Below are 22,108 nucleotides of genomic sequence, written 5' to 3'. Positions count from 1 at the left end.
GGGTGCCAAGCAGGGGCCCCCAGTAATCGCTCAGCTCCTGCTAAGCACAGACCAGCTCCTCCTGCTCCACCTGTGTCTCCCGCAGGCCAGGCAGGCGCCCGGGGGGTGGGGGAGGAAGGCACAGGCTTTGGGCTCACAGACCCAGGTTCGAATCCAGGCCCTGCGATCTTCTAGCCGTGTGGCCTTGACCCTCGCAGGGCGGTTGAGAGGGCCCGGGCCAGCCCCCGGGCCAGTGCTCAGGCCCTGCCTGCCCCGCTAGACCATCACTCTGTCCTTCCTAGGGTGGAGGCTGAGCTGCCGTTTTCCCGCCAGGCCTCGGAGCCCCATACAGGGGTCCTCAGAGGCCTTGCACGGGCGACCCTGGGGCCCCGTCTGAGTCCCCTCCTGCCTGGCGTGGCTGACTCAGCCTCAGAGAACCTGCCTTTCTCTTTTTTTGTGTGGACGTGTTCCGAAATTATTTATTTCTTTTGGTGTTTTTCTAATAACCCCTTTCCCCCAACCAATGTTGGGGGAAATGATGTTTTGGGGTTGGGGTTAATGATCTTTTTTTACATAGGGTCTTGCTCTGTTGCCCAGGCTGGAGTGTTGTGGCATCATCATGCCTCACAGCAACCTCAAACCCCTGTGATTAGAGGATCCTCCTGCCTCAGCCCCCTGAGTAGCTGGGACGGCAGGTGCATGCCACTGTGCCCAGCTAATTTTTCTATATTTTGTAGAGACGGGGTCCCACTCTTGCTCGGGTTGGTCTCAAACTCCTGAGCTCAAGTGATCCTCCTGCCTCGGCCTCCCAGAGTGCTAGGGTGACAGGCGTGAGCCACCGTGCCTGGCCTGTGTTATCGATTTTTAAGTAGGTAGACAGGAAGGTTCTGCTGTAGCTGGAGAAGGAAGACCAGGGCCACGGTGAACGATGAGGGCATTTCTGCGTCCCTAAAGGTCACGGTGCCAGTGTTCACAGATTGGGAGCCTGTACTGAGCACCTACTGGATGCCTGGCTGCTGCTTCCTGCTTGTGTGAACTTGGACAAGTGACATCACCTCTCTGAGCCTCAGATACAGGAGTCAGCAAACTTTGTTCGTAAAGGGCTGGATAGTAAATATTTTAGGTTTGTGGGTTACACGATAGGATGGTGAATTTTACGTGTTACCTTGACTGGGTCATGAGGTGCCCAGATAGTTGGTTAACCATTTCTCTGGAGAACCCAGGCCAACACATACACTCTCTGTTGCAACTACACGCAAACGGCCATACACAAAATGTAACCAAATGGGTGTGGCTGTGTTCCAATAAAACTTTATTCGCAAAAGCAGGTAGTGGGCTGGCTTTGGCTTGTGGGTGGTCATATGCTGACCCTAGCAGGTTCTTCATCTGTGAAACGGGGCTAAGAGCATAGAGGTGGCCCTCCAGGGTTATGATGAAGAATTGGTGAGTTTAAAAGAGTGAACCTATAACTCTAATTATCTGTGATTGTTAATGTCATCGTGTCATTCTCCCAGTAGCCCTGCCCAGTAGTAGGTGTATGATCTCATTTCACAGGTGGGGAAACTGAGACTTGGAGAGATGAAGTGTCTTGTCCTCAACCCTTCTGCTCACTATTCTGTTACTTGGGATGTGTCCTCACTCCTCTCGGGCCTCGGTTTCCCTGCCGATAGCCTCAAATACGCAAAGCACAGGGCCTGAGGATCACGTCCGTCCTGTGGGGGGAGATGGAGGCACAAGGGGGAGGAGCCCCTTGTCGGGTCGCCGGCTGAGACACGGCAGGGCTGGGATCAGGGGCCGCGCTGGGATTCTTGGGGGCCTGCGTTACTGCCGTCCGACTCACACCGCCCAGGTGCCTGGCCTCTTGTGGGCCTTCTGAAGGGGTCACACCGGGGTTTGGGGTGCTCCCCTCTCTCTGTCTCCCTACAAAGCTTCGTGCTCATCCTTAAAGCCCCCGTGCAGGCCCTCCCCTCCGCGAAGTCTTCCGGGATCCCCGGATCCCAGAGTGCAGGCCGCCTTTGCTCCAGCGGGCTCTGTGCTGTCTGGCAGGTGCAAATTTACCAGAACGTCTCTCCACCAGGCTGGGAGCTCTGGGGGTCAGGACCTATGCTGGGGTCGCTTCTCAGAGCCCAGCACCCCACACCCAGCGGGGGCACACGTGTGGCCGGGATGAGCCCGTTGCCGTGCTGCTCGTGCCCTCCCCAGGAGCCCCTCCCTGCAGGCTCCCCGGCCCGGGCGTGGGGAGCTGGTCAGGGTGGCCGGACCCTGAGTGCCCTGGGTGCCGTTCTTCCCTCTTTGCAAGGCAGAAGTGACCAAACCCATTTTTCAGATGAGGCCACGGAGACTCAGGCAGTCGAAGGGGCGGGTCCAGGGCGTGGGGGGAGGAGCGGACGACCCCAGGAAGCTCCACCCGAGAGCATCGGTGCTGGGAAAGCTCGCGTTTTCAGCCTCAGACTTGTCGCTGAGTCTGGTGCTTCCTCCAGCTGGGCTGCCAGCGGGGACATTCTAATTCTGAAGCAATGGGAATGTATGTCTGTCTGTTTGTTTTTTAACAAAAATAGTTATTTGTTGAAAGCAGAACGCTGGGAGCTCAGGGAGGTGCTGGACCTGGCGTTCAGTTGCCTCAGTTTACTCGTGAGGATGTTGGGGCTCAGAGAGGTATAGCGTCCTGCCCAGGGCCACCCAGCGTTGGGTCTAGCACCGTGTGGGCGACTGTTGGGTGGGAAGACAAGGACAGAGAGTGGGGAGCGCTGAGCTGGACTCAGGGCTGGGGAGAAGCTCGGATGCAGCACGCACTAGCAACGCCGACAGCAGCCACCACCCCGTGGGCTGTGCTCGGTGCTGGCGCTGTCCGGAGTGCTGTGCTGCACTGTTGTCACTGGGCCCTCCCTTCCAGGAGACTCATGCTGTCCCCACCCCCACTTCATGGATGAGGAAACTGAGGCTGGGAGGAGTCGATTTCCCCGAGCAGCGCCCTCCCTGCATGGGCAGCCTGGCCGCACCACCGTCCGAAGGGGGGAGCAGGCCGAGTGACGGGCCCCAGCCCCCACGCCTGTCACATCTCAGCAGCACGCAGGCCAGGGGTGGCCCGGGGTGTGCAGGGCTGCGTCTGCCACAGGTCACTGGCCGTGTGTGGCCCGAGGCACCCGGACAAGGAGCCCGGTGGACAAGACTCTCGGCCCGGTGTGCGGAGCCTGCCAGTCCGTCCCGCGGCCTGTGGGTCCCCTGCGTCCCCCCCCCATGCTCTCCTCCAGGGCCGGGGACGTCCCCCCCATGCCTGGCCCTGCCCCCCGCGCTGGGCGGCCTGGTTGCAGAGACGCCCTTGCGCCTGCCCTCCGTGGCGCCCTGGGCCAGTTCTCAATCCAAATGACAGCTGCCCGCAGCCAAGTCAGCTCACATTAGTCTCCGAAGGCGTCCGGGGCTGCCGCAGTGGCCGCGCGAACCCCTCCCCGTCTCGGGCCTGGAGGGGGGCCGCCCGGGCCTGGGGACGGTTAGTTCGGGGCTGTCTTGGCGCCGGGCGCGACCAGGGCGGGAGGGGACACAGGCTCTCCTGGCCCCCGGCCCTGCCCTGCCCTGCGCTCCTCCCAGGGGGGTGGGCTGGTGTCGCAGCTGAAACCCGCAGGTGACCATGGCAGGAAGCGTTGAGGGGGCGCCGGGTTCTGTCCTTGGCTGCTTGTCACCCCGTAGCTCTCACCCCATCTGTGAGCCCCAGGGTTTCCCGATAGTCAGCGTGGCGGGGGTTGGGAGAGGACAGGAAAGAGGCCGAGGCTGGCGGAGAGGACGGCACTTTCAAAGGACGAGAGGGACTGAGGTGGGAGGTGGTGGCTGCCACGTGGGCAGGGGACGTGGCCATTTTGCAGGTGGCTTTGATAGAGCACTGTGACGTCGGCCAGCCCTGGGCGTGACCCGCCCGGCGCCGGCTGCCTGTGGCAGCTGTGAGGGCGCCGCGTGTCCGGCCCTCCCTCCCTGGTGTCGGGGTCCCCGCGAGACTGGCTGAGCCCGTGCTCGGTGACCTCCGTGACGTCCCGGACGGAGCGCGGGCTGGAGACGCGGCCCGCGTTCCGTCTCCTTTTCTGGCCGGCGCGGTGGCACGGCTCGGGGTTGTCGTGGCAGGGACGGGAGAGGAGGGGCAGGGGTGCGGGCGGAGGGCTGGGCTCCTGCGTGGTGGTGGGATGGTGTCCCTCGGGCTGCCGTCCTCTGGCCCCGCCCCTGGGGTGGGTGGGGGTTCGCTGGCCTCAGGCTGGGGCGTCTCGTGTCCCCCACGGCAGGCGGCTCCCGCCGACAGGGAACGGAGCGTGGGAGCTGTGCCGCGAGGGGAGGAAGGGGCGGGCTGAACGTCGGCCCACCGCCCTTTCCGGGAGAGCCACGCAGGCCCGGGGGGGCGGTGACTTGCCCGGGTCACTCAGGAGCAGGTGGCAGAGCTGGGCCGAGGCTGAGTCATCCGTGGAGACGCTTGGCAGACGCTTATCAGGTGCCTACTGTGTGCCAGGAGCGGGGAGTCAGCCGGGCCACGTGCGCCTCCGGACCCGCTTCCCTGGGGGTTGTCACCGCCTTCTGTGGATGGGGAAACCGAGGCTCGGCAAGTCGCCCTGCCCGAGGTCTCGGAGCTGGCGAGGGGCAGAGTGTTGAGACTCAGGTCACGGTGGGATTCGAAGCCAGGCCCGGGGTCCAGAGTGGGTGACCTCCTAGCTGCCCAGGGCGGGCGGGGTGTGGCCCGAAGTCTTAGGTTTGCCGTTCTCCTGCTTGGTTGGTGGCCGAGGGGGCCTTTCTGCCGCCTGACATCGGCTGAGACCTGCGCCTCCTGCCCCTCAGCCAACAGGTGGGTCCCCAGTCCCATCAGCGGCCCTGGTCCCTGGAGGGACGAGGACCAGGGGTCGAACGTGGACAGGCGGCCACGACGGGCTGCCCCGGGGCTGTGGGCCTGAGGTGGGACCAGTGGGGTCATGGGGCCCACGCCACGCGCCGGCTCCCCACAGCCCCAGCGGCGGGTCCCTGCGGACAGGCCGGAGCGCCGAGTTAAAAAGCCCATGACCTTGCTCGCCGCTGGGCACGGCCCTCTGCTCCTGCGACTTCCGCCGGCTCCGAGAGTTGGTGGCGCTCGCCCAGCACCTGCCACATGCCAGACACCATGGCCCTGGCGCGGCTCGGCAGGAGCTGGGTGCTCCCCTGGCCCCACTTCACAGAGCAGAAAGCTGAGGCTCACAGGGGGAGGTGACTTGCCCAAGGTTTACCTGCTGAGGAAAATGGCAGGGACGTTGGTCATCTGACTCCAAAGTCCCCTGCGATGTCCCTGTCTCTGGCAGTCTGCTGGAGAGTGGCCCTGGCCTCGGACACTGCTCTGCCGGACTCAGAGGTGGCAGCGCTGCCCCCTGCCAGCTAGGCAACGCCGGTGGCACCGTTACTCCCATGGTGGCAGGGCCAGGGTGCCATCTGCCAGCGGGGGGGTCACGCCCCTCAGGGTAGGGGTGCTGGAGAAACATGGCCAAGTAGAGTGGCAGGAGCCAGCAGGGGTGCAGCTGGCAGGAGGAGGGTGCTCCAGGCAGGAGGAACAGCAGGCCTGGAGGTGGGGAGGGAGCAGGAGGCCAGGGCTCGGGGTGCATGAGGGAGCCCGTGGCCAGGGCTCGGGGTGCAGGAGGGAGCGCTGAGAGCTGAGGCTGGAGGTGGAGGCAGGCCAGGTCGTGTGAAGCAGGGGCTTTATCCTGGGGCACTGGGGAGCCATGGGAGGTTTAAGCAGGAGAGAGGCCTGCTGTGGGGTCAGCGTGGACGCGGTGAGAGCAGTAAGGTGGCCGCTGCAGGAATGAGATGGCGGAGGCTGGGGGGCAGCGGGGCGGAGAAGAGCGGGCGCTATTGGAGGCAGCCCCCTCCCCCCCGGTGCCGGGGCTGGCTCGGGGGCCACGGCCCGGCCCTTCTTGGAGACAGGGAGCAGGAGCCACTCACATCTGGGGGTCACGGATCTGTGGGGGGGCCCTGAGCGATGGTGGCCGGCCCCTCAGCTGAGTGGCAGCTGTCACGGAAACTGGCATCTCCCCCGCCAGGCCCAAAGAAAGGAAAAACCGAAATACATCCCCTTTGTTGGAGCCGGGAGGGTGAGCGGCGGAGCAGCGCTATTGTGTTCTGGGCCCACACTGGCGCTTACATAAGCTGCGAGTTAAAAATACGCCGGAATGCTAATTCTCCCGCTCTGCCCGCCGCACCCTGACCCCCAGCCCGGCGGGCGGGGGTGGGACAGGCCCCGGCACCCCCGAGACGAGGGAACCGCCCCTCGGCACAAAGCTGGCGAACGCAGCTCGCTCGGCTGTCCGCAAAGCCTGGGGCTGTTAGAGAAGAGTGAGTGCACGAGCAGACACCCCCCTTTTGTTTTTGTGAGACAGGGTCTCACTGTGTCACCCGGGCTGGAGTGCTGTGGTGTCATCATAGCTCACTGCAGCCTCCAACTCCTGGCCTCATGTGATCCTCCTGCCTCAGCCTCCCAGGTGCTAGGATGACAGGCAGGAGCCACCACGCCCAACCAGCTACCCTTTTGGGGGGCTCCCCAAGTGCTGAAGACCTTGCGCCTTCATCTCGCTTAATGCTCTCTGCAGCCTGTGGGGCAGGCTCGCTGCTCGTCCCCATGTCCCAGCCCAGGGCCCAGCCTGCCCGGCTGCCCCCCGGGTTGGTGCCCCGGGGGCCTTGGTCTGAGCCTTCGGGGACTCTGCACAATTCCCCCACACCCTTGGCCTTGCCTGGGGGGTCCAGGGGGCGGCTGGCCCCAGGTCCCTTCCCGAGGGTTCCACGGTGGAAACCACCGGGGCAGCACGTGGCTTTCGTGGAAGGTGCAGCCGCCTCCCTCCGCCAGCTCACGCCGCCGAGCGCGGCTGCCCCAGGCCAGGCCTGGGCTCCTCAGAGCAGGGCGGGTGATGGCCAGGGCCGCCTTGCCCACTTTAAAGACAAGGGGACACCCAGCCCCCTCGCGTGGGCGGCATCTCCAGAGAGAAATTAAAGATGAGCCGTCCTCCGGTGGGCACAGGTGCCCTCGCCCTTCGCACTCCGCCCTTTGCCCTTCGCCCCGGCCTGGCCAGCGAGGGCCTCAGGCCGTCCGTGCCCAGCCCTGCGGCCCGCTGTGGCCTGCAGCGACAGACAGGGATGTGCTGAGCGCTTGGGCCGGTCGTTCCCCTTAACCCCCAACTGCCCCACGACGTGCCTGCCGTCCCCCGCGTCCTGGGGCCGGCCGCGAGAGCCAGGGTGACGGGCACCAGTGTCCTCACCACACAGGGGCGGCCCCGTCGCCTGTCACCGGGGACCCTGCGAGACGGACACGGCGACACAGGCTATTCAGGCAAGCGCTGCTCCGGCACCTGCGCCCCCCTTCCCGTCTTGGGCTTGGCTGTCCCTGCCGCGGGCTGGGAGTCGGGCGCGACCCCGCACGGGGCTCCGGCCCAGGGGAGCCCGGCACAGCTGCACCGTGCGGTGGGGGCGGCGCGTGGAGCTCAGGAGCGGCCCGGGTGGCAGGAGAGGCCGGCGCCCGAGGACGTGGGTCCGTGACGGGGGCGCGGGAAGGGCCCGGGGAGGAGGAGGCAGCGGCCCCGGCTCCAGGCCTGGCCCCTGGGCGCGGGCGCGGGCGGTTCCCTCCCAGCTGTCCTTAGGGACCGTCCGGGGCTGTCCTTGCTGGCAGGCTGCCCAGCCAGGCCCCGGGGACGAGACGCTCCTCCCCCCCCCCGCCCCGCACTGCCGGTGTCCGGGACGCACACGCGGGTGGCGTGTTTGGGGTGCCGCCCCGCCTCGGGGATGACCGGCCACGCACGGGGTGTGGCCGGCCCTTTCTCCTCAGAGTCCCCGGCTGCTCTGAGCTGGCCCACCGGGAATCGCCGTCCCCACCTACGGCTGAGGAAACTGAGGCTTCGCAGACGGGAGGCTGCCCGGGTGTGGCCGCCTGGGACTCGACCTTGGCCCGAACGGCTGGGGGAACCCTGGCCTGGAAGAAGAGAGCCGCCCGGAGCTGGCGGGGGCCCGGCCCGTGGCCCCTGGGCAGCTCCCGGCCCGGGCCTCTGTTTCCCCAACGGCGGACTGGGGCCAGGGCCACTGCCCGGGCAGCCCCGCCCCACGGGTGCAGGCTGCGGAGCAGGACAGCCCAGGCTCACGGGGAGGCCAGTCCGACGGGGAGGCCAGTCCGACGGGGAGGCCAGTCCGACGGGGAGGCCCAGTCTGACGGGAGGCAACAGGTTGAGCTCGCGGTCGGTGGTGTCTGCCGGTGCCAGGCGCTGAGCACCTCCAGGGTCCTCCCTGACGCTGGGCGACCCCGGGCGCGGGCGGGCGACCTCATCTCTGGTCCTGCCTGGGGCCTGGGCCTGTGTGCGGGCAGGCTGAGAGCCTCCGAGAGAGGAGTGGGCCAGGCCGCGCTGGGGCGGCTCCGCGGGACTGATTGGCAGCCGCGTGGTGAGAGGGCGAGCCGGCGGGCTGGGGCGGCTGGGCTGGGGGATGAGTCTGGTGGCCTCGGCTGGCCGTGGGGACGGAAGAGTAGATCCTGCCCGAGGCGCTCCCCGTGGTGCGGGCTGGCCGGCTCTCGCCCGTCCCACGCAGAGCCAGGCGCCCGCGCCTCTGGCCGTGCTCCGTGGCGTGGGGCGCCCGCGCCCTCTCTGAGCCGGCGTGGCGAGGGGTCACGCGGTGGCCAGGCTTGCCGGCCCTGTGCCTGGCGCGTCCCTGTGAGGAGCCATCGCCCCTGGCGTGGCTGCGCGGCGTGGTCCAGACGGCGAGTCTCTCGGGCAGGAAAGCCTCTTCGGGGGATTTGGCCGTTTGGGTAGGTCCGTGACCAGCATTTTGCTCCGGAAATGACGACTTCCCTTCTTCACCTGCCTGGCGCTTGCAGCCACAGAGCAAGGCAGCCGGGAGTCGGAAGCCCAGGCCTGGGTCTTGCCTCTCTCCTTCGATGAGAGGCTTCATCCCTCTGAGCCTCGATGTGCTCGTCTGCGAAATGGGCGCAGGCATGGCGCTGTCAGTTCCTTGAGACAAGGGCGTGTGCACAGTGGAAGAAAAACACCCTTTCAGATTTCTCTCCCCGGCACGTGCTCCCTCCCGGCCCTGCCTCCGCATCCGGATCTTGCGGTGCTGGACTAAGATTTCTGCTGGGGGATGGCGCTGCGAGCAAGGCGAGCACGGGCGTGCGGTGTCTCGGCGCTGCGAGGGGCCGGGCTGCTGTGTGCTCGGGGACTCCGCACCTGAGGCTTCGAGCCTCCCGGGTCCCTGCTCCCAGCAGCTCCGTGGTGGCATCAGCAGCATCTCAGCTCCCCCGCTATGAACCGGCTCCGACACCTTGGGCTCGGAACCTCAGTTTCCCATTCTGTGGAACGGGGCAAGGACTCCGGTGTCATGGGCAGGAGCACGCCCAGCGGGCCAGGCCCCGGGAGTTGGCTCAGGGACATCCAGGTGGCTGCGGGACCCCTCACGTCCGGACCCTCCCAGAGCCTAATGACGGTCCCAGCAACACAGCTCGGGGACCTCTGTGTGCCCCAGACCGTGACGAGGCCCCGAGGGAGATGACATCACCCCAACTCCACCTGTGGGGAAACTGAGGTTCAGAGAGGGAAAGTGGCAGAGCCTGGCCGTGCGGCGGTGGGGCCATGACTGCAAAGTGACTGTGCTTTTGTCAAAAAGAGATGTTATTTCCTCGCTCGCCCTCAGCTCCAGGAGGAGGGGACAGGGCCGGACGTGCGGGGCCAGCACCAGCCTGGCACGCAGGGGGTGCTCGCTGAGTGGACGGCGGAAGGAGCAGGGCGAGGAAACGTCCCCCCCCTCCGGCCCCTCCCAGCACGCGGTCCCAGAGCCCCGCGTCTCGGGGCTCCAGGGCGGGGCCCCGGCGGTGAGTCGGGGCCTGCCCTCCGCTGCCTGGGCGCGTCCCTCTGGGAGGATTTTCCCTGCAGGCCCCGGCTCATCTCCGGGGGAGGCCCCCGCGACTCCAGGGCCAGGGCGGCCGCCGACGGCTGCCTGCGCGGGGCCTGGCTGGGCCTGCGCGGGGCCCAGGGCGGGCCGGTCGGAGAGGTCAGTATCTGGGTGTGTCCTCCAGCTGGGGCGCGGCCCCCGCCCCCAATTTCAGCTTTTCTCACTCCTACCGAGGCAGAAATTCACCGCCGGCCCAGCGCCCTGCGTCTTCCTGGCCGTGTGACCCTGGGCACGTCACCTGCTCTCTCCGAGCATCAGACTGTAGACGAGCAGGATGGTGAGAGTATTCACGGACATGTAGTAGCTCTCAGGACAGAGCCAGTGGTCACTTGGCAGCAGCAAATTAGGTATCCTCCAGAATGACAGCTCCTTTCCTCCCCTGCCTTAGAACACCCAGTTCTTGTGCACTGCCGGTCTAATTTATACTAAAGTGTGAACGGTTATCAGACTCCTTTCTCTTCAAGCGTATCTAACACAGGCACCGCTGTGATTTGTGGTGTTTTCTGGCGCCGTGTGACTGAATGCTGCTTGGGTTCCGGTCTGGTCGGGGAGCCCAGCCTCTCAGTCTTTACTGCCCTGAGCACTCACCCTCTGTCCCTGGGAAGACAGCACTTTGCAGTTCACATGCAGGCCGCCGCGATGCGGGAGCAGCCTGGCCGACCATCAAGAGGACGGTCTGTGGGCCTGGTGGGCACTCCCACGTTGGGAGGAGGAGGAGGACTGGACTCGGTGCCTTTGTGGGGCTGGAACTCGGGTCTCTCGGCCGTCGGCGTGGGGCTGTGTGACCCCAGGGAAGTTCCCGTGCGTCTCTGGGGCTCAGACCGCTCCTCTGCACAGGGAGGCTGAGCCTCGGGGTAGGAGGGAATGAACGACATAGTGACCAGGCGTGCCAGCGCGCCCTCCCTCCCCCCACGCCCCACTCCCCCACTCCCAAAGCCACCCGTCGGTCCCGGCCCCGCACGCCAGGGAGGGCAGACCTGCAGAGGCAGGAGGGCCGAGGGGTGTTGGGAAGGCATCTCGGCGGGGTGGGGATCTTCCCCCTGCCTGCTCCCCCGGGATGGTGCAGTGTGACCCCACACTGGCCCCTCTGTGACCCGGGCAAGTCCTTTTCCCTCTCTGGGCCTCACTTTCTTAGCTAGAAAGTAGAAGTGACCACCCTTACCTACGCCTGGGGTTGGCGTGCAGCCTGGCTCTCTTTAAGGAAGTTCCCGGCACACGACAGTCCCTCAGCAGGTGTCTGGCCAGAGGGCGACACAAGAATGGGCCGTGTTCCAGACCTGGACAAGCCTCCCCTCCACCCTTTCACTGCATCTGGCGAACTCCTACACATCCTTTGTTGCCCAGTTCAGATGCCCCTCCTCCAGGAAGCCTTCCTGACTTACCTCACGCCCACTTAATCTTCTGGGAACTCTAGTCTATCAGAGATGGGCAAACCCTGCGTTTATCCTACCCCACGCTCCTGTTTCCCCAAGGGGGAAACTGAGTCCCAACAAAGTCCCTTCCCTTGGCTGAGGCCTCAGGCTGGGTCGGAGGCAACAGCAGCAGGGTTCAAAGCGCACAGAGCGCGAGCTGTGGAAAGAGGCGTGGACAGCCTGTCTCCTCGCGCGCCGCTAACGTCCCCTCTCTCTTCTCTCTCCGCAGCCCACGACCTCCCCGCGAGCAAGGCCCCGGCCGCGCAGCCCGGCAGCCACCTGCAGTGCCTGTCCGTCCACTGCACCGACGGCGTGGGCGACGCCAAGGCCCGGGCCTCCGTGCCCTCCTGGCGGTCCCTGCACTCCGACATCTCCAACAGATTCGGGACCTTCGTGGCCGCCCTGACTTGAATGACAAGAGCTCCCCTCCCCTGCCAGGCCCTCCCCGCCCCGGCGCCCTCCTGTCGTCCGGAAGGGCCACTGTCGCTGAGTGGATGAGGTTTTTGGTTTTCTAGGTTGGTACCTGCTTAGTGGCATACGGCCCGGAAAGGGTTAATTTAAAGGGGCAGGGGGAAAGGAAAAAAAAAACCTCAAAAGTTTTTTTTTTTTTTTTTTTAAAAAAAGAAACTTGTCTGCCACAGTATGTTACCAGTGTTAATCCTTCTGCAGTTAGCAAACTTTTGCTTAAGCCTTTTTCCTGCTAGATAATCCCCCGTTTTTCTGTAATCTTGGCATACATTTTTTTAGATGACCTCTTTCCTTATTTTACCTTCATGCTGCTGTATGTCCAAGTATTGTTATTTCATAATAAGGCAAGAGTCGCTTTCCTTTTTCTTTTTTTTAATTCTTTTTCCTTTTCTCTCCCCCTCCCCCTTACTTTTTTTATTTTTATTTTTTTTTTTCTCTTTGCTTTGTTCACTGCTTATTAAAATGGAAATCGTGGAGAGTAAGTAGTTCTGGAATATTGCCGGGTGAAAGTCAAACTGTCATCACGATATTACGTATTGACACCCAACTGTCATCAGTCAGGCAGGAGCCAAACAGTTAGTGCCCCCTTAGGTATTCCGCCTGGGATTTTGTTTTGTCTGTTCCCTAAGAAAATAGCGATATATATTTTCGTTCCTCCAAACACATGCTCAGCCTTCGGCTCCGTCCAGCTCCAGTTTTTCCTTCTCCTGCTGGAAGCTGGGCTGGAGGAGGAGCCGGCCGGCTCTAGGGGAAGGAGCTGGAATGTTCCACGGGGTTTTCTCCCCTTTCCTGGGCCTCTGCACGGACGCCCGGGCTCTCCTGCATGTTCACGCTGCGCTGAGCAGCCTCTGGTCGGCCTGGGGTAGGGCGCTCTTCCGGCTTCAGAGTTTCTGGAAGCTTCTCGCTGCTGTGCTCGCTGCAGCCGGGCTGGCCGTGCCTTGGGCGTGGCGGTGGGGTGGAGGGTTCTCAGCCGTAGCCTTTCCCCAGCGCCTGCTCTGGCCACGCGTCCCGGGCAGAGGGAGGGGCTGAGTGTCCCTCCCCAGCTCTCCCCTCCGTCCATCTGTCCGTCCGTCCGTCCAGCTTGGCGGAAGCTGTCTCGCGGTGCCCGGGCGAGTTTCCCCGCGAGCTTTGCAGACTCCTGGGGGCCCCAGAGGGAGAAAGCGACTGAAACTAAGGACCTTGATTCCGGGCCTTTCATTTTTAAACCCTGGAATCCCAGCCCGCCCCCTGCTTTTTTAATTTAACCTCCCCCTGTCGCGTAACTGGAGCCACGGGGTCCCTGTGTGCGGGAAGGCGCCCCCCCCCCCAGCAGGTGAGACAGGATGGGGCGCCCGATGCTGCCTAAGGCGTTTGCCACTCGTGGAGGTGGGCAGGGCGCGGATCCAGGGCGGGTCAGACAGGGGAGAGGTGGCTGATGTCACTTCCCCAACGCTGGCGACCGCTACATCTCATTGCAGTTTTGGGTAAAGGTCGTGACTTCTAAAAAATGCTCCATTTGGAGCCCCCCCTCCCCCGCCAGGTCCCCAGAGTTTATGGCAGATCCGGCTTTTTTTTTTTTTTTTAAGCAAGTGACCTGAAGGCTTTGGGCTCACCCTGCAACACCCACACTGTTTGTTTCAAAGAACTTTTCAGCAAAGCTTCCAGAAAACCCTCATAGGCCTCCCCCTCCCTTCTCTTTCCTTCGGGTGGCCCTTTGGCCGGGCCTGTGTCTGGGCCACCTGCGGTCCCTGCCGGGCGTCCAGAGGAGGGCAGACACAGCAGGTGGCGCGAGTCTGTCCCACACGCGGGTCCCGTGTCCTGCCGAGGGGACGACAGGGGAGGGACCTTTCCCCAGCACAGCTTCGGGACGCCGGCGGGCTCGGGGCAAAGCCCCACGGCCCTCTGACCCCGCGGGGTCCGCTGTTTGAGAGCTTCGGCTTTGCTTTGGAAACAGGGATGGTTTCCCCTTGCTTGCTTAAGGCTGGGGAGCACCGGTCTCAGCCCCTGTCCCCAACTGTCTCCGTCGGCCCCGTCCTCGCAGCCGCGGAAGCCCCGGAGTTCGAGACCTTCTCCCTCCCCGAGACCCCAGAATGGAACAGCTTTAAAAATAGCCTTAAGCAAAAAAGGATGTTATTCCATTAAATTGGGTTTAATGGCAAGAATAAAAGCAAATGGAAAACACACCCAACACACGGGACTCCGGACACTGGTCGTCGGTACCGCGTAGCAAAACTCTTCGGGAAAAGAAAACGAAAACGTTGTTGCACATGTAAAATATGAAGACTTAACTCTGCTGTGTGTTAGGCAATCCTGTAATCTTTTTTGACTCTTAAAAGAAATTCATTTCTGAAATGCTTGGTTGGAAGACTGTGACAATAGCTCATGAAATTGAGTGTTATTTTTTTCTTTCTTTTTTTAAAAAAAAAATATGTAAAGTGCAGTCTTCTGTATTCATGCATATTGTACATACCTGTATATGTTTTCCTGAGCAGCTAAATTACAATAAATATGACGTTAATGGTGACTGTGGTACATTTGTGGGGGAGGGGCTTGCTTTCTTCCCCCCCAACCCTTTCTTTTATCCAAGGGTCTCTTCGGATTCCTGGGGGGCCGGGGCTGGGGGTGTGGCATGTGCCCGTGTGGCTCCACGTTGAGTCGTCTCTGCATTTCTCAACCTTGACCCTGTTGGCATTTTGCGCCAGGTGATTCCTCGTGATGGGGGGGGGCATCCCCGACCTCTACCCACAAGATGCCAGTGCCCCCCCTTCCCACCATGGTGACAGCCCAAAGTGTCCTTAAACCTTGCGCAGTGTCTCCTGGGGGTGAGGTCACGTAGGGGCTGAGCACGGGACTGATCGGTGGGGGGGGGCAAGGCGAGGCCGCCCCTCCCCCGGGGGGCCGTGGTGTTGCGTGGCTGATCTTTGGGGTTCCAGCGTTCCACCGCGGGTCCCGGGAAGCCTTGTGACGACCTCCTGCCCGTGCCGTGGCTTCTCAGCTCCTCCTTTGCGCGTCTGCGAAATGGGTCTAGCTCCTGGGGTCCTGACGGCAGGCAGTGGGTGTGCGTGGGGCGTGTAGGAAGGGCTCTGTCTGCATGAACCGTTGGCACCGGTGTCACCCGAACTCAGCGAAGCCCACGGTGTCCTGGAGCCGGGCGTCCCGGCCGGATGCCGCTTCCTGCACCTACAGCCGTGGGCCTTGGGCGGGTGGTTTAGCTCCAGCCTCCGTCTTCTTGTTTCCGAAGTGGAACAAATAGCACATCTAGCTCCGAGGGAACTGCCTTGCTCTTGGCCCCGGAAAGGCACCGGCGCTCCCGTGGGCCACGCTTGGGACAACTTCCCTCTGGCACCTGCACCCTCAAACCGGGGGCCATCGCAGAACCTTCCCTGCCCTCCCCTCCTGCACCTTTACCTCCCAGTGTTTCTCAAAGTCTGGTCCACGGGACCCCGAGAGCAGAAACACTGGAGGGCTCTCGTTAAGGTCAGCTTTCTGGCCTGGCACGCTAGGGGACTGACTCAGACCCTTCGAACTCTTACTTTGCACGTCGTTGTAGCGGACGCGGTCACCTTCCTTCCCGGCCCGCAGCAGATGAGACGTGGGGGCTGCTGTCGCTGGGCCCCAGCCGGGCCGAAGCGGGAAGATGAGTCAGAAACGAGAGCGGCAGACTGAGATCCGCGGCGTGGCCGGTCGGCGTGGAGGCAGACAGCTCACACGCGGCTCTGTGCGGCGTGTCCCCGAGATGAGCTGCCCCCGGAAGCGCCACACCGGCACACGCAACGGAAGCTGCCCAGGCTGGCATTGAGCTGGCGCAAAAGTGTGATCACGTGCAGGAAACCCCATCTCAGAGGCGAAGGGCACAAGGAGGAGGGCGTCTCGCCGTGGTCGCCTGGACGTTCGTCTGGAATCCAGAGCGGAAGGCCCTCGGGAGTCACCCGGCGTCCGGGAGGCAGGCAGGGTGCTCGCTCCGCCTCGGTTTCCTTGCCAGGGGAAGGGGCACACGTGTTGCTGACCCCACAGAGCGGGTCCGCGGGCAGACTGCTGGGCGCAGGGCCGGGCGCAGAGGGGCGTGGGCGGTGCCTGTCCCCGTCTGACACCCGGTGACTCCCAGCGGCCTCTGGCGGGCTGAGCCTCCCGGACTCTCCGGAGTTGGGAGTGGCGCTCTCTCCCGACCCATCTGCAGGGGAGCGTGGCCTTGGAGCACACTGGCCTCCCTGGACCGACTCAGAGACCTGGGCCTCCTCCTCCCCCCCACCAGTCACAGACGACACCTGCCAGTGCGGGCTGCTCACACCACTTCATTTCAGCTCGACAAATTTACGCAAATTTAAGCTCCCACGTCCCAGGAGCTGAGGAGCCAAGTGAGAGAACTGCCGTGAGTTGAGGGCCAGACTCTGTTCTAGGCACTTCAGAGACGAATAGCATCTCATTTAATTCTCAGGGTAACCTTGGGCCAGGACAGAATCACCCTACTTTTGCAGGTGAGGAAATAGGCTCAGGGAGATGAGGTGCCCAAGCATGTGCAGTTAAAAAGTGGCTTTCAGCCCAGTTGGGACTGAGACCATGGATCAGCCTGGCCTGAAAATACAGCCTAGAAAGGAGGCATGGGGTTAGATGGACAAGTAAGTAGGCAGTTACAAGTGAGGGGACTATGCCCAACAGCCCACGGTGGCGCAAGGGGTGGGTGTCACTCTGAGAGATTCACAAACCCCATGTGGGAGGCTTAGGGAAGGCTTTCTCCAGTAGGGCATGCCCAGGTAGGGTTTTGAAGGATGCATAGGAGTTTCTCCTATGTATCCCAGCATATAAATGGACCCTAATTTTGCAGAAGTTTTATTGTATTTTTTTCTTTCAACTTTTAAAATTTTCTTTCTATATAGCTAATGGCATATTTGTCAGAACACGAGGTTTAAGGACGAGGCCTCTCTATTCCCCTTAATTTGGAGAAGCTTAAAAAATCTCTTTAACCTTTAAAGGTCTCCTGCTCAGAGTGACAGTGGTATATGATCGTGTTCGTGGTCGTTCCCTTCCAGGGAAAGGAAGAAAGACGGAAGAATAATGAGCGTGGAGTGTGGGATTTGGGGAGACTTGGGGTTGGTGTGAGATGAATGGATGAGTGAGCGAGTGAGTTCTCAGGGGGGGTGAGAACCAAAAGGGACACAGACTGGCACGTCACTGTGGAGGGGAGGGCTGTGACATGGGGCTGCAACACAGGGGTGCACGTGGCCCTGGGGAGGGCCAGGACAAGGTTCCTGCCACAGGTGCGCCTCACGGTGGGCGTTTCCGTGGGGACAGGGAAAGCCCGCCTTAACTGCACGTCCCATCTGACACCTCAGCAGGCTGCCTCCTCCACCCCGACTTGACAGTTCTGGGGTGCCGAGGGACGGGAGGCCGCCTGGGACCCTGGCCCAGCTCGGAGCGGGAGGGAGGTGGCCCCGCAGCCCGGCACGGTGCAGGGTGCGAGGCGCTGCGCTGCCGGCCGCGGTGGGCGGGTGCTGAGCGAACACCAGTTCCGCAGCCTCGGAAGGGACCCTGTCGTCTGGAGGAAGATTCTGGACTAAACACCATGGGAAATGTCACCTCTATCTTGCAGAGACGTTGCTTTGGGTCTCAGTTTTTCCTTCTCGACGGTAGGGTGGCATCATAATGGCCCCTGAGGTGACAAGGACACGGTGGCTCAAGGTCCCATTGAATCAGGACACCTGTGACCCGATGCCCTCAGTTACAAGTTGTCGGAGGCTTCGTGCCGTGGTCAGGGTGCTTTCAAGGCAATTTTAGAGCCCGGGAGGGCCCCTGTCAGGGGTGGGGCAGCCCTTCAGAGAGAAAGGACGCAAGGGAGACCAGAGAAGTAACGATGTCACCTCCTCCTGCGGCCCCTGAAGGCACTCTGGCCTGGGGCCACCGGGCTGTGTGTGGGGAGGAGGAGGCTTGAGGACTTGGCGGGCTCTGGCCGGAGTGGGCTTCAGGTGTCCCGGGTTGAGGGAAGGCTGGGTCACAGCCCAGGGTCTGGAGCCCAGGGCCTCAGCTCTTTGCACCTCAGTCTCCTCATCTGTAAAATGGGAGCGGGCGTTCACAGCAACAGCCCTCTGACGAGCAGACTGTGAGGCTCGGTGAGGGTTTTGCACTTGTCTTGCTCACAGTAAAGTGCTCGGTGAGTATGAACCATTTGGAATGCTGGGAATCACAGACTCCTGTGGGCATCCGCCACGTGCTGGGCACTGAGTCTGGGAGGGGCCATGCAGGGGTGCAGGAAGAGCCCCCTAAGCGTCTAGACCTGCTCTGTCCTGTACAGTCACCACTAGCCACGCGTGTCTCTTGAGCGCTTGGAATGCGGCTGGTCCACATCGCGATGATCTGTGGGAAACAAACACGGGCTTTCAAACGCCTAGTATGAGAAATAAAAGAATATGAAATATCTCATTAATTACAGTTAAAATTTTGTGTAGCAATTACACATAGAAATAATACTTTGACGATGCTTTTAATATGCTAATAAAATAATTTCATCTATTTTTTGCTTACTTTTTAAAAAAATTGTGGTGTGTTATGTTTTCTATTGCTCTGTGGATCGGGAGTCCAGGCATAACCGGGCTCTCTGCCCAGGGGCTCGTGGGCCGAAATCGGGGCGCTGGCGGGCCGTGTTCTCATCAGGAGGCTCGACCGTGGGGCAGTCCACGACCAAGGTCCTTGGGGTCGTGGGCAGGATTCGTTTCTTGGAGGCCGTAGGTCAGAGAGCCCCAGGCTCTCGCTGGCTGGTGACCGGGGCCGCCCTTAGCCCCCGGAGGCCCCTGGGGCTCACTGGGCAGCCTGGCCGGGCACAGCACGCCGTTTGCCTCTTCAAGGCGAGCAGAAGGGTCTCCTCACTCCAGCCTGCTAAGACGGAGTCTTATGTAATGACGTTATTATGCGGGTGACAGCCCGTCACCTCCTGACATATTCTGTTGGTTAGAAGCGAGCGAGTCACTGGTTCCGCCCACACTTAAGGAGAGGGGATTAGACTAGGACATGACTCATTGGGGTCACCCTAGGGTGTGCACACCCACACGTGGGCTGCTCAAGAATTCTAATTCGAGCATTACGCACGCGGCTCGCGTTGGATTTCTAGCGGACGGTGCTAGTCTTGAGACCACTAAACTGTGCCTTGAGGGTTCTGCTGCCTTTGACCGAGGAGCAAGAGCAGGGTGGGTGTGAGACTGGGCCGTGGGGGACTGCTGGGCATCTGTGGGCAAGTTACCGCCCCTCTCTGAACCTCAGTTCCCTCAGCTTCAAGCTGGGGGTGGCGGTACCTATCTCTTGAAAGACCCAAAGAAGTGATGTTTGTAAAGCCCAGCGCCTAGCACTTAGTGCTCAATAAACAGTGAGCACTATGCAAATTATTAATGCATATTGGCCTTTAACCTTGAGAGGACAGGCCAGTTGACTGTCGTGAGACTTGGCTCTGCTGCTCGCTGCTTTGAGGGCAGAGGACTTAGCATCTCAGGGCCTCAGTTGTCTCATTCGTGACATGAAGACTTTGAACTATGAGATTCTTCACTACCGCTGGATGCGTTCTGGGTGCTCTGGGCAGGGTGACGGGGGTGGAGAGCCGGGCAGGGCTGTGGCCACAGCCCACAAGGAGTGAAGGACACTCGGCCACCAAAGACAGCAGGACACCGCAAAGGAGGTCACCCAAGCAGGCAACAGCCCAGGCACCCCAGTGTCCTGTGGGAGGGGTGGCAAAGGAGGCAGGAGGGCGTTCTGCCCTTAGTGAGCCAGGGCAGGTGCCAAGAAGGAAGCCCCACCCGGATTTCCTTTTGAAAAGATTAGAAAAGGGTGCGAAGGCCAGAATGAATCACGGATTTCCCTACATGACAAGAGGTTCAGCGCGGAGGACTCGGCCTGGGGCACGGCGGTCGGGCTGCAGAGGAGACGGCAGGAGTGGGCGACACCGAGCTTCTGCCCCTGGTCTGGGCGGACCCAACCCGGAAGTGATTGGGGACACTGAATCCTGCGATTCTGACACAGTGCTAGGTGGGGGGTAAGTCCCTCATCTGCAGTTATAGCACAGCCTGATGAGGGGCCCCAGGAACCTTGGGAAAATCTTCTTTTGTTTTTAAATTTAGATAAAATTTACATAATGTAAAATTCACCATTTTAATGATTCTAAAGTATATTATTTGTTTATTTATTTATTTTACTTTAAGTGCTCATGATGCTGTAGATAACTAAACACTAAAGCACTATAAGCACTTTAATTTTAAAGTATATAGGTTTTTAGTATATCCACATTATTACTATCCAATTCTGGAACATTCTCGTCACCTTAGGAAGAAACCCTGTACCCATTAGCAGTCATTTCCTATCCCCTGCCTCCCCTCATCCCCTGGCAACCACAAATCTACTTTCTGCCTTTATGGTTTTGCCAATTCTGGACATTTCATATAAATGGGATCATACTATGTGTGGTCTTTCACGTTAGGGTTCCTTCATTCAGCATGATGTTTTCAAGGTTCATCTAAATGGTAGCATGGATCAATAATGGATTCTTTTTTATAGCTGAGTAATATTCCATTACATGGACATACCATATTTTGCTTATCCATTCACCAGCTGATGGACATTTGTGTTATTTTTAACTTTTGGGCTATTATGAATAAATACTGCTATGCATATCTCTGTACAAATTTTTGTGTGAACATATATTTTCAATTCTTTTGGATATAGAACTATATGTCAAAGAGTGGAATTACTAGGCTATATGGTCACTCTGTGTTTAACTTTTTGAGGAACTGCCAAACTCTTATAGCACTGCACCATTTTATATCTTGGAAGGGATTTTTTTGTTTCTTTATGTAACTCAGAATCGCCTGCCTTTTTCACATTTTTAAAACGAAGATATAATTTATATACAATGGAATGCATAGATCTTAAATGTATAATTTGAGTATATTTTCTCAAATGCATATACCTGTGTAACCCAAGTCCCTATCGAGATTAATCATGACAAACTCCCTAGAAAATTCTCTCCTGCCCCTCCCAGTCAGCTCCCCAGCCCCAAAGCAGCCATGCTCTGAGAGTTCTAGTTCCTCCTCACATTCTTGCCAACACTTGATATTGTCTGTCTTTTTAACTTTAGCCATTTCACTGTGTGTGGTAATATCTCATTGTGGTTATAATTTGTATTTCTCTAGTGATGCTGAGTATCTTTTCACATGCTTATTTTCTATCCGTGTATCTTCTTTGGTGAAATTGCCTGTTCAAATCTTTTGCCCAATTTTTTATTAGACTGTCTTTTATTATTGAGTTGCGAGGGCTCTTTATATATTTTGGATCCAAGCACCTTCTCTGTGTTACAAATATTTTCTCCCAGTCTGTGGCTTTTCTTCATAGTGTCTTTTGGCAAAGCAGAAGTTTTAAAATTTCCCAATGTCTATATTATCACATTTCTTTTTTTGTTCTTCTAGTAGCTTTATGCTTTTAAGTTTAGCCTTTATGTTGCGATCTATGATACATTTTGATTTAGGTGTGAGGCAAAGGGAATTCTTCATTTCCATTCCATCCAGGTGTCCCGGCACCATTTGTTAAGGAGAGTTCCCATCCCCCACTGGGTTGCTTTGGTGTCCTTGTCGAAAATCGTTTGACCGCGCATGTGGGGGTCTATTTTTGGACTCTGTTCTGTTGATCTGTTTGTCCACCCTTTTGCCACTTGGTTGGATTTTAAGCTGGGGTCATGATGGAATTTTAGTACGTTCCCTCTGGAGCATGGCCACAAGAGGGACTCGGGAAGAAAGGTACCCACGTGTCCTACCATGACCCTGCCAGCCTGGCAGTGTCCCCATGGCCCACTGGGGGCGTCTGGGCTGAGACCGACTCTGCATGAGAGGGTGTTAAAGACCCAGCAGCACTGAGCCCAGGCATCGTCCTTGCAGCCACAGGAAAGCGTGGGGAGAGCTGAAAGAGGGTGTCTCTATCCCCGGGAGGTTTGAAACGACTGCATTTGGGCTCCTCGGCTGCCCCCCTCCTCCGGCCTTCCGAGAAATGCCCCAATTCTCCATTCTACACGCAAGGAAATGGAGGCTCGGAGAATCGTGCGTCTTGTTCAAGGTCAGCTGCAAAACCAGGGCCAGAACCAAATCCGACCCTCCCTGCCCCTCCCGCTAACTGTCCCTTCGCCTGTGGACCCGGGTCCAGGGCAACTGGAGGGAGACTGAGGAAGCTTGGCAACTGCAGCAGCCGGCCCAGGGGCCACACCCAGTAGGTCTTCTCTACACGCGGGTGTTTCCCTTCCGTGCTTCCTGCCCACCGCCCTCCCCACCTTCGGCTGCTGTTGGATTACTGGGTGGTGGCAGGAGGCTTGTGTCCAGGGACGTGGGCTGGTGGCTCTGACC

At 60.1% G+C, this 22,108-nt stretch overlaps 1 protein-coding gene across 1 annotated transcript in view; it reads left to right on the top strand.

The window, feature by feature from the left end:
- MN1 (MN1 proto-oncogene, transcriptional regulator) overlaps positions 1 to 14,271 on the top strand; it is a 46,057-nt gene extending 31,786 nt beyond the window's left edge. The window contains exon 2 of the mRNA XM_012763801.3: positions 11,530 to 14,271. Within this exon, the coding sequence (XP_012619255.2) occupies positions 11,530 to 11,711 (182 nt within the window). The 3' untranslated portion in view covers positions 11,712 to 14,271. The remainder of the gene's footprint in view (positions 1 to 11,529) is intronic.
- Positions 14,272 to 22,108: the final 7,837 nt, after the last annotated feature.

The sequence above is a fragment of the Microcebus murinus genome, chromosome 22 (genome assembly GCF_040939455.1).
Source record: "Microcebus murinus isolate Inina chromosome 22, M.murinus_Inina_mat1.0, whole genome shotgun sequence".
NCBI classification, from domain to species: Eukaryota; Metazoa; Chordata; class Mammalia; order Primates; family Cheirogaleidae; genus Microcebus; species Microcebus murinus.
Note: the sequence above shows the minus strand (reverse complement) of the source record. Positions and strands in the feature narration are given on the sequence as shown.